At 39.2% G+C, this 12,406-nt stretch overlaps 1 protein-coding gene across 11 annotated transcripts in view; it reads left to right on the forward strand.

Moving 5' to 3' along the window:
• ALMS1 (ALMS1 centrosome and basal body associated protein) overlaps nucleotides 1-12,406 on the forward strand; it is an 84,785-nt gene that overhangs the window by 31,000 nt on the left and 41,379 nt on the right. For 9 of the 11 annotated variants that reach the window (XM_074285555.1, XM_074285556.1, XM_074285558.1 and 6 more), the window contains 3 exons: nucleotides 6,321-6,456; nucleotides 9,848-10,972; nucleotides 11,817-11,950. In XM_074285555.1, coding sequence (XP_074141656.1) covers nucleotides 6,321-6,456; nucleotides 9,848-10,972; nucleotides 11,817-11,950 — 1,395 coding nt within the window. The remainder of the gene's footprint in view (nucleotides 1-6,320; nucleotides 6,457-9,847; nucleotides 10,973-11,816; nucleotides 11,951-12,406) is intronic. The other 2 variants (XM_074285564.1, XM_074285565.1) reach the window with 1 other exon arrangement.

The raw sequence follows: 12,406 nt of genomic DNA on the forward strand, positions 1-12,406 counted from the left end.
AAGTAAAAAATTTTCATTAAAAATATATATAGATGAGCAAAGTAAAATTTCTCCTTAGCTAATGTATTAAAAAGAATCTAAAACTTTCAACTTGTAGCACAGCACATCACCCTTGTGTCAGGAAGTGGACAGTTTTTGATCATTGAGTCCTCAGGAACTATGATTGGATTACTTGGTAAATGCTTGGTCCACAGTAATTACTGAAGTGTGAGATGACTGACAAATGACCAAGAGTCCACTGACATTGTTTCTCTTGTTGCCTTTGTATATAAGAGGAAACCACCTTCATGCCCACCTTTCCCCATCTCTTTCTGTGGGGGGTAGCTGTGTGGGATCCTTCCTTTTCATTGCTTCCCTTCTTTTGGTGTCATGGATGGTGAGAAATCAAGATGGAGGTGATTCAGTTCCCCTAATAGTCTGTCCTTTTATTGATAATTAGACAGGTACCGACAGCTTCATTAGAAGTTTATTGGCTCTCAAGATTTTGTGATTCTTGGCATTCTCCCTGCTTTACCTCTGCTTCCCTCTCCATAGTGTGAAGCATCTATATTTTTCTTTCATGGGCTTCCAGAATCAAGACTAATCCCCCAGATGGCAGTTTATTAGTGATGAATTTCTTTGTACCTAATTAGGGTGGTACTGGGAGAGTAGGCTCTCTTTGTTCCTGGTACCACATTTAGCAGTCTGATTTTATATATATATATATATATATATATGTATGTATGTAAAACAGGTTTTTATATATATATATATATATATATATTTATGTAAAACCATTTCCCCCCCCCCCCCCCCCCCCCCGAGGCTGGGGTTAAGTGACTTGCCCAGGTCACCCAGCCAGGAAGTGTTAAGTGTCTGAGACCAGGTTTGAACTCAGGTCCTTGTGAATTCAGGGCTGGTGCTCTATCCACTACACCACTTAGCTGCCCCATATGTATAACCATTAAAAAAAAAATTTCCATGTGAGTCATGTTGGGAAAGAACAATCATAAAAAAATGGAAAAACCAATCAATTGTGTACAATGTATTTTTGGTTCTGCTTGTTTCTCTCAGCATCAGTTCATGTAAATCTTTCGGGACTTTTCTATAATTAGCTTGTTCATTATTTTTAGTAGAACAATAATATTCAGTTACATCCATATTTACAGCCATTTCCCAATTGATGGGCATTCCCTCAATTTTCAATTCCTTGCCATCACAAAAAGAATTGCTACAAACATTTTTTGAACATGGGGACCCCTTTCCCTCTTTTATGATTTCTCTTTAGATTACAGAATGATACTACTGGATCAGAGGTTATGCACAGTTTCAGAGCCCTTTGGGCACGTTTTCAAATTGCTCTCCAGAGTGACTAGATCAGTTAGTTTACAATTAGTTTACAACTCCATCAACTGGGATATTAGTATGCCAGTTTTCCCACATCCTCTTCAATATTTATCATTACCTTTTTTTTTTTAAATCATTTTAACCAACTTGATAGGTGTGAGGTGGTACCTCAGAGTTGTTTTAATTTTCATTTCTCTAATCAGTAGTGATTTAGAGCATTTTTTTTTCATATGGTTTTAGATGTCTTTAATTTCTCCATCTCAAAATTGTCTGTTCATATCCTTTGACCATTTGTCAACTAGGAAATGACTTATAGTCTTAAAAATTTGACCCAGTACTCATATTTTAGAAATGAGGCCTTTATCAGAAACACTGACTTTAAAAATTGTTTCCCAGGTTTTTTTTCCCCCCGTATTTATTTATTTTTTCTATTAAAGCTTTTTACTTTCCAAATATATACATGGACAATTTTTCAACACTGACCCTTACACAACCCTATGTTCCAAATTCCCCCCCCCCCCCTTTCACCCACCCCTCCCCTAGCTGGCAAGTAATCCAACATATGTTAAACATGTGCAGTTCTTTTATACATATTAACACATTTATCATGCACAAGAAAAATTAGATCAAAAAGGGAATAACAAAAAGAGTAAGAATGCTATATTGTGATCAGTTCCCATAGTTCTCTCTCTGGGTGCAGATGGGTCTCTCTATCACAAGTCCTTTGTAACTGGCCTGAAGCATGCCACTGTTAAAGAGCCAAGTCTATCAGAATTGATCTTTGTATAATCTTGTTTTGCTTCCCTTCTAATCTTGACTACATTGTTTTTTGTAATCAAAATTATCCATTTTGTATTTCATAATGTTTTCTAGTTCTGGTTTGGTCATAAATTCCTCCCTTTTCCAAAGATCTAACAAGTAAATTATTCCTTGTTCTAATTTGATACCATAAGCACCATCTATGACTAAATTATGTATCCATTTTTATTTTATCATGGCATAGGGTGTGACATGTTCTTTTCTGGCTAGTTTCTGCCATACCATTTTCCAATTTTCCTAGCAGTTTTTGTCAAATAATGAGTTCTTACCTCAGAAGCCTGGGGTCTTTGGGTTTATCAAATAGGAGATTACTATAGTCATTGGATATTATGATTTGTATATCTAACTTATTAAATTGATCCTCCACTTATTTCTTAGCCAGTACCAAACGGTTTCGATGACTGCTGCTTTAAAATACAAATTTAAGTCTGAAATGGCTAGGCCACTGTCCTTTGCTTTTTTTTTTTTTTCCCAATAATTCTCTTAATATTTTAGACCTTTTGTTTTTCCAGATGAATTGTTGCCAATTTTTCTAGCTCTGTAAAGTAATTTTTTTGACAGTTTGCTTGGTATGGCACTGAATAAATAGATTAATTTAGGGGTTTTTTATATTTAATTTTTATATTAGCTTGGTCTACCCATGAGCAATTGATATTTTTCTAATTGTTTAGATCTGAATTATTTGTGTGAAAGTGTTTTGTAAGTAGGTTCAAGTGGTTCCTGGGTTTGTGTTGGCAGGTAGACTTCCAAATATTTTATATGATGTACAGTTATTATTTTTTTAAATTTCTCTTTGAATCTCTTGCTGTTATGTTTTGTTGGTGTGAGGGATGTAGAAGACCCTTACCTAAAATGACTACTCAAACGTCACTCAGTAGAAGGCAGAAAAGTTGTTTATTGAAAACCTTTGGAGGATGAGCTGTCCCATCATGAGATAAGAAAGAGAAAGGTCGTGGTAGGAGGGCTAAAGAAGTAGTAAAGATACACAGCTTTTATACAAGAGAGATTACATCACAAGGAAGAGAGCATTGAGAAGGGGAGGGGGAGGCATCTGATTGGTTGTTGCTATTTGGAGAAATTGGAATGGAAGGTTTCTGTTACAAAGAATTACATCATAAGTTGGGGAGCATTGAGAAATAGGTGCCTTCTCCCCTGATTGAATGTTAAATATGGGTGTCAAAGGCAGATTATAACGGGATGCTTTGTTTCCCTGATTCCAAGAGGAATCATCAGTCAGACCTTCAAACTTCAGATTACTGAGCTGACATCATTTAATAATCTAAATATTGATAACATTGAAAAGGATAAATGTCATCATTTCTGGTTAAGTAAATATATTTAAAGTTTTAAGAAAATATTGGCTTGCACACACCATACTTATGCAGGTCACAGAGACATAGAAATAATAAAAACAAATACAGAAAAAGAATTTAAACATTCCTGTAAGTTCTTTACTTTATGTCTCCATTCCACACATTGGTAACAGAAATGCTGATGGATTTATGTGGGTTTATTGTATATCCTGCAACTTTGATGAAATTGTCAGTTGTTTCATAATTTTTAGTGGATTCTTTAAAAATATCAGCATGTCTACAAAGAGTGATACTTTTGTTTCCTCATTATCTACTTTAATTCTTTTAACTTTTCTTCAATTATTGCTAAAATAATGCATTTGGATGCATCCCATAATTTTAGCATATTGTTTCCTTACTGTCATTCTCTTGGATGAAATTGTTGATTGTATGATTTGTTTTTTGACTCATTCATTCTTTAGGATTAGATTTTCAATTAGTTTTTAGTCTATTTTTCCATGATCCCTTTTTGCACATCATTTTTATTGCATCATGATCTGAAGAGAATGCATTTAGTATTTTTGCCTTTCTGCATTTGATTGTGAGGTTTTGTATAGGGGCCATGTACTGCTGAGAAAAAAGTATATTCCTTTCTATATTTAATTTTTTCTAAAGGTCTATCATATCTGAATTTTCTAAGATTCTATTCAGATCCTTAACTTCTTTATTGTTTGCTTTGTTGTTAGATTTATCTGATTCTGAGAGGCAAAGGTTGAGATACCTCACTTAATATAGTTTTGCTGCCTAATTTTTCCTGGATGTTGTACCACTTGGTTCAATTAATCTAATTTTTTCTCTTGCTTTGTCTGAAACTAGGATTACTACCCCTGCTTTTTTTTTTTTTTTTTTTTTTTTTTTTTTTTAATTTTAGCTGAAGCATTATGTATGTTACTCCTTCTTTGAGTCAAATCTGATGAGATTAAGCTTCAGACAAGGCTCTTCTTCCCTTCTACTTTGTTAGGTTTTTTGCTAGCTCTTCATCTAATTTACCCCTTTAATTTACTTCCCTTTCTTCTTTCAAAGCTGAGCTCTGCTCCTGGAGCACAGGGCACTAACTATCCTTGGGCAGCTTTGGGGCACTTTGCGCTTGGGCTTTGTGTGCAGGGGCTCTTGGTATTGGTGATTTGCTCATGACTCTGGGGTAAGTGGACCTAGACCTGCCTGTTTATTGTTTGCTTTCTGGGGCTGGCAGTTTGCCTTTCCCTCTGGGACTGGAGGCTTCCCCACTGCTCTGCTGGGCTCCTGTCTGGTTGAGCCAGGATCATGGAGTCTCAGCTAAGACTCTCCCACTGGCTTGCCTCACACACCCTCGACACTGGTCTGTGCTCCCTTTTCACCCAAGTTAAGACTGACCTTTCTTGAAGTCCATGTTATCTTGAGCTGGAAGATTGTTTCATTTCATCTCTTTGTGGGTTTTGTTGCTCCAGAATCTGTTCAGAGGCTTGATTTCAAGTTGTTTCCGAGGGAAATTGGGGAGAACTCAAGTAGCTCTCTTCACCATCTTGGGATGGCTCTGCTCTGTCCCCTCAGTGGGAAGCATTATTTATAAGGCTGTGCCCTAGGTTGTGAAGCATTTGGCTGGAGGAACTTAGTTGACTAATTTGAGACTTTTGTGGCCAATTCTATTATTTTTTATTGAATATTAAATATAACTCATATGTCAATAGATAAAAGTTATTAAATACTGTGTGTGAGATTGTGGACCTTAAGATTAAAATACAAAAAACCCCAGTGTGTGCCCTCAAATAATTAGCATTTTAATGGTAAAGGTAATAGAGAAAGAGGAGCTTGAAGTGTGGAGAGGAGTAAGTTTCTGGTAAGGAAGTAGGGAAGTCTGGAGAGGGAAGAGCCATGCCAGGAGTGCTAGAAGCTGGGCCTGGATGCTCAGTGGGGGTCAGGGACCACCTCCCCACCCCTCACCCCCCAAGTCAGAACAGAGCCTCAGCATGGAGAAGTCTCCAGGCAGAGCAGGCTGTGGTTAGAAGTCCGGAGAGCCAGAATAGAGCATTTCTGTGAATGAATGAGGCTTCTTAAACCCTTCCCAGATGGAAGGAGTCTGGCATAGAGGGAAGAAAGCCAGAGCATCCTTCTCTCATAGTCTAAGATAGAAGGTTTCAGTTGGAAGTCAGATGGAAAGAAGAATCTTTTTGAATGACATTTCTGTGGCGAAACCATTTCCATTTCTTTTATTGCACAATTTGCCAGATTAGGGACTTTGGTGGCGAAAATTTTCTTTTCTGGGTCTTTAGTGGCTGTGGCCGGTGAGGATGCTGGGACTGCAGCATGGGGAAAAAGCAGTTGTCAAGTTACCACTGCACATGTGTTGACTTTCCCAGATTGTGAATGAAATTGGTGGCCTGGGGCTCTTGGAGTCAGAAACTGGGGCTGTCTCCAGGGAGACCTTGGGGGAAGGGTGCTTAAAGGGGTGGCAGTTGTTGGTCTCCCACTGGCATATGCCATTTTTGGTTTCGGCCTCAGGGAGCTTGCTGCTTCATTTGTTGAATTGAAAGTGGTAAAACTCAAATATGTGGAAAATGTGTTGAAAATTATAGAAGCACAGATGCTAAATTGTTCTGAATGTGATTACTTTTAAATGCTAACATAGTCTCTGTGATTTGAGTCTAAAAAAGCATTCTGTCTTTCATCATTATGGCCTTAGACAGATTTCAACTAGTTCCTTAACCTCTCCTTCTTCCTACCTCTAAAGTGGGATTGATATTTGTCCCCATCTGAAATCATAGAAAGGGCATGGACTTTAAGGTAATTGAAATGAATTTTATACTTGTTTCCTTCTTTTATCTTTTTCGTGTTCCACCCCTTTAGGCAAGCCATTGTTTCATTGACTCCCACCCATCTGTTCCTGCAACAACATCTGTTCCAGTACAGGTTGAAGAGTCTCAATCACTATCTCCTGATCCATTGAGGATATTTTATAGGAGCCCAAGGTTCACCTCAAATGGTAAGTAGAAAAGGAAACAATCTTTTTGGTATACAAGAAAATAATGTTTCTTCCCTTCTTCCTTTCCCTTCTTCTCTCCCTTACTTTCTCCCTTCCTATCTCCTCTTTTTCTTCCCCTTTCTTCTTCCTCCTCCTCCCCTTCCTCTCCCTCTCCCTTTCTTTTCCCCTTTCTGTTTCCCCACACTCCTCCATTCCCTGTTTAATTTGTTTAAGAAATAACAATTCTTGGCATAGTTAAGCAGTTTTCTATGATTTGAAACATTTTGTAATTTTTATTATATAAATTTTTAAAAAGTTGCTTGACTTAAAATGAATGATTATTTGCTTCCACTAAACTGCACACTATATTTGTATATTACAGTTTCCATTCAAAGACAGGATGCAAAGGCCCAAACTTAAGATCTGCCCATTTGGAGCTTTCATCCTTCTTCCTGTCTAACTGACTCAGTGTCATGTTCTTGGTTTCTTGAACTTTCTCCTTCTACTGCTCTCAGGTTCCTTTTTTTACCTTATTCCTCACATTCTATCCTGCTGCTGCTTAGATTAGCTTATATGTTTGTGTTCTTCACAACTTTAAAGTTATTCAAAAATATAATGTAGGTTTTAGTGGAATAAAATCATCTACTTTATGTAGTATTGACTATGTACTCTGGGAAATTAGAAGGGAAAGGATCAACATTGACTGGAGTCATTGGGGGATGTTTCCGCGAAAGTGAGAATGCTTGTGTTTTTGGATCAGCAATGTTTGGGAAGGAAGAGAGAGCATACTTGGACCAATGAGTGAAAAGGGTGGGATTTGCATATTAGGAAAATTGTGGGACTTACCGTGAATTCAGTTCAATTGGGACCAGATTAGTCTGCCAGTGTTTTAGAAGGGGAATTAGGAAGGGGAGAAGCTGGAGACGAGAGACCTATCTAGAAGACTCATTATAGTCCTTTAGAAGTGAAGAAAAACTTTTTTTGTAAATAGTATTTTCAGTTACATATAAAGATAGTTTTCAGCATTCATTTTTATAAGATTTTGAGTTTCATATGGGATGCCCTTTTCCCAAGCTGGCAAGCATTCTAATATAGGTTGTGCATATAGGATCATATTAACATATTTCTACATTAGTCAAGTTATGAAAGAAGAAATAGAACAAAAGGGGAAAGTCACAAAAAATAAATTTTTAAAAAGTGAACACAATATGCTTCGATCTGCATTTAAACTCCATAGTTCTTTCTCTGGATGCAGATGACATTTTCCATCATGAGTCATTTAGAATTATCTTGGATCACTAATTTGCTGAGAAGAGCACAGTCTGTCAAAGTTGATCATCATACAATATTGCTGTCACTGAGTACAGTCCTGGTTCTGTTCACTTTCACTCAGCATCAGTTCATGTAAGTCTCCAGGTTTTTCTGAAATCTGAAATCAACATTTCTCATAACACAAATAGTATTCCATTACTTTTTTTTAACCTTCATTTTAAAAATTTTAAAATTCTCCTTCCTTCCCTATTAGATTATACATATGTTGTCATATTAAACATATTTCCCTATTAGTCATGGTATAAAAGGAAACGCAGACCAATAACAATGAATATCCAGGAATCATGGAAAATAAAGCTCTATTATTTATTCAGCCATTCCTCAGTTGATGGGTATTCCCCTCAATTTCCAACACTTTGCTATCACAAAGAGAGCTGATATATAAACATTTTTGTACATGCAGGTCCTTTTCCCTTTTTTATGACTGAAGAAAAAATTTTAGGTGATGAAGATCCAAGGTCGTAGGTTTTCAAACCAAAGCTGACTAAGGGCTTCTCAGATATGCTTTAGAGAAGTGTATCGTCAAGGTGTTAGTTGGATTAAATCATCACCTTGGAGGCCTCTCACATCTCTTAGATTCTGTGATCACAAGGAGACCTCTGCCTATCCATTCCTAACTATCCTGGGCAGCTTTGGTCTGAGTCATTCTAAAAGTTTGCTGAAGCACATTCTTGTTTTCTGTTGATGGCATGAGTATTATTCCTGGAGCTGTCATTTGGTATTCGCTTGCTCTCACTACAAGGCTAGTCCATCTTTTTTAGTTGCGATATTTTTTATGATACATTTTCTGCATAATTCTTCATTATGTGTTATGGCTTACTCATGCCCAATATGAGATCTCTGTTACCTTTTCTTGAGTAGTGTGATGTGGAAGCCAAAAAAGGGTAATTATGACGTTCCATCCTTCATTAAGAGAATCATAATTTCCAGAATGAGTTAACTAATTGTTTTTCTCTGTTCTTTCTGCAAAAGTATGTTACATTCTGGGCATCGCATTTGAGGAAGGGCATAAAAGTAGGTGGGAGTAGAAACTACCTTTGGAAAGAATTAAACCATAGTTTCAGATCTGAATATGTCCGCTTTGAAGTGATTGCCAACTATCAAAATGGCTGTGTCTTGTTGGCAATTTGGGATTCTGATCAGGTGGGAGGTCAGAACAGAATATCTCCATTTGGGAGCTGTCCATATAGAAGTGATGAATAGGGTCTTAGGAACTGCTGATAGGTATTCTGTAGGTGAGAGGAGGGAGAGAAGGAAGAGCAGAAGACCAAAGACTAAACCATTGGCGATGTGATCATTTAAGAGGTGAAGTAGAGAAACAAACCAATCAGAAAAGGAGTATATTCTTCTTTTCAATTAGCTATTGGATTTGTTTTTTCTTTTTCATTCTTTGCTTTCTAGTCCAAACTCTTATTATATACTCTGATTCTAGGTAGCATTTGTTAGTATAGATGATATTGGAGATAATTATAATCATAATTAGCATTTATATAACATGATGTTTGCATAGTACTTAATATTTATATTATCCCATTTTATTCTAATACTTTTAAGTTGGTGGTTAGTGTTATTTAGCTGATGAGGAAATGGAGGAAGAGACAGATTAAATGACTTGTCTAGATTAAATGTCTGAGTGTGATTTGACTCTAGTACTTCCTGAGTCTAAGTTCAATGCTCTTAGCCACTGTATCATCCAGCTGCTTCTTCCTCTTGTCATCTTCTGTTATCAGGCCCCACGCTCGCTAGCATTTCTTGGCTTCTTGTTTAGTCCCCAGGTGCTGATTGCAGTTTCCTGTTTCAGTTCTCTTTCCTTGGTTCTATTTCTTGTAAGATTTCTCAAGAGCTTATATGAGAATATGTTGGTCTTGGGACTGCTGTTTACATGTAAATGGTAAGTCTTCACACATATATTTGATAAATCAATATTGCCCTAGACTGTCATTTTATTTTGCTGAGAAATGAGTACTTTGTAACGAGTTCAATGCAGGGATCAGTATCCCAAGAATGTGCACACACACAAATTTCACTCACTTTAATTTTAATATCCAGTACTTTAAAAAAAATTCTTTTTCCCTTTTAGTACGTTCCAACTTTAATTCTGGCGCCTCTCATGTCACTTGGTCCATCCCTGTGGAGCTCCGCTCACACCAAGATTTACCAGTGTTCCCTGAGACATCACAGCGTCCGGATTCCCGGGAGCAAACTCTCAGTCAGATTGAGAGTACCCCAGAGACCTCCTCTAAGGCTGAGGAGAAATCAGTTCCCCCTAATTTCAGTTATAAAGGGGATTTCAAAATCATTTCCAAACGTGTCCAAAAGCTTATAGATCATTGGGATTCCCGTCTCCCTGATGGCGGGGCCCATGCTACGCCTTTGCCTGTACCCACATCGATGTCTGTAGGTCGAGATGGAAAGGAAGGCACGGTGACAGTTTCAGACATTAAGGGGACCCCTGTTTCTGTGGATCAAGATGGAAAGAAAGGCAAGGTGAAGGGGAAGTCTGAAAGTGAAGGGAAAACGGACAGAGGCCTGCACACCCTCCTGGTGGAGGCAGAGAGTATCGCACGGAAGCGGTTTAGCAATTCCCCGGGTCTTCACCCTGACCTCCTCTTTCCTCGGCTCAGCAGAGTGGACGACAGCAGGAAAGCCCCTTTGGCCAAGGACTCCATGGCGCTTTCCCAGAGATGTGTATGGGATGACAATAGGATCCCTGCCACAACAGTGGAAACTCACTTGGTGAATCACTCGACTTCCCAAAGAGATACTGGGGAAACTTTGGTTCGGGAAGTGGCGAGTAAGGCCAGAGGAGCCTCACGGCAGCCCCTCAGACACTATGACACAGCCCAGTCGGTGCCAAGGTATGAGCCTGACCGGAGCAGTGTCTTCACTGGGCCCGAAACGTCAGGGCCTGGAACACCTCTGACAAGTAGCCATTCGAGTAGAGACTCCCCCAGCGCGAGAGTTTCTTATATTTGCAATCCCGTTTGCGATGGCTTTTTTGGGTACTTGCCACATATCCCAGGCCATGTGTGCATGGGAGATCTCCAAGACAGAGACACGACTTGTGAGAGTGATGACGGTTGCAGCAGTGAGGATTCCTTGGCTGCCCATGTGCGCCATCTCCTGAGATGTGAGCCTCCGGGATGCTTCGCCACGCAGATGCTGCGCAATGCCGAGGAGGAGGAGTGCAGGGTGCGTGCCCGGGGTAAGAGCTCGCCTGCCCCCAGCCTTCCGATTCTGCCACTGGCTGAGTTGTGAAATTCTAGGTTTGAGAAGGAATGGCACTTTTATAAGTACTTAGGTTTTAGAGGAGTGTTTGTGACCCAAATTAATGCCAGTTTGGTGGAATCGCAGGCCCCATATCATCATGAAAGAAAGATTTTCAGATCGGGTGACGGGAAATATTTTTGGCTGATTAGTTGCTAGGGCAGGTCAGCTCCATATCTATCTAACCCTAAGCCTTCCAACTTTTCTCTCTGTCTCTCTTTCTCTATATGCTTCAGTTCACTTAATCTGTTGGAGTGATAACTTGTTCTTTTAATCGTAGACCAGGGTCATTTCCTAATCCCTTCCCATCCAAACCCAATGGTACCCTTCCTTGGAGTAAAGGATCCTCAGAGAGACAAAACCTCGATGACTCCGGCTGGCGTTCTCTCTAGTCCCTCGCCATTTTCTCCAGGACAAAATTTATCATTCTTCCCTGCAGCTGTCCATCACTTCGGTTAATTTCCAGTTGTGCTCTCCACACCTTCTTGGTTGGGTTATGGTGCTGCAGTAGCAAGAGAACCTCCCTTTGTGTGAAGAAGACCTGAGTTCAAATACTGCTTTTAGATACGTAGTGTCCCAAACACTCGGTATAAATTATCCAACAGTGACCAAATCATTGACTGATGGTTTGCTCCCAAAACAACAGCCCCTGTGGGAGGTGGCCTTCCTGATTGGAAATGGGAGCTGCTCATTTTTCCATCATAAAAGAAACTGAAGCCCTGAGTCTAGTTGTATTCCTGGAGGTATTTCTTATCTCCATTGTTGTGATGCTCTCTTCCCAGCATGGTGTCTGAAGCTTAATTTGGCGACGGAGTGTGGGGACTGCATGACCGAACTGAATGAAGCCGACCTGAGGAAGGTGGAAGAGATCAAGGCTGGCATGTTTGGCTGTGGGAAGCCACTGGATTTATTTCAGGTATGCGGGAAACCCAAGCTGGGTCAGGAGGCACAGAGAAAAAGGTTCTTTTTAACTGGGTCATTTTATTAGAGGAGTTGGTGGAGGGAGGGATGGACCAGGCATGTAGACATAAGGAGAATATGCAAAATCAGTACAGGGTTATTTTGGAGAGGCAGTAGTAGCTATGGAAACCTTGGGAGGACATGGAACTGGCCATCCATCACTAGTTGGCCCAGTGGATGAAGTAAGTGCTGGACTTGGATTTAGGATTCAGATTCTGAATTCAAACACTTGGTAGGGATCCTGGGCAAATCACTTAGCCTCTATTTTCCTCAGTTTCTTTATTTGTAAAATGAGGGATATTGATAGTTGTGAGAGTCTTTGTAGAGGTTTTTTTGATCACACCTTTGTAATATAGTTTGAAATCTGGTATTGTGAGGTTGCCTTTCTTCACAAATTTTTCATTGATTTCTT

This window comes from Sminthopsis crassicaudata, chromosome 2, assembly GCF_048593235.1.
Source record: "Sminthopsis crassicaudata isolate SCR6 chromosome 2, ASM4859323v1, whole genome shotgun sequence".
NCBI lineage: Eukaryota > Metazoa > Chordata > Mammalia > Dasyuromorphia > Dasyuridae > Sminthopsis > Sminthopsis crassicaudata.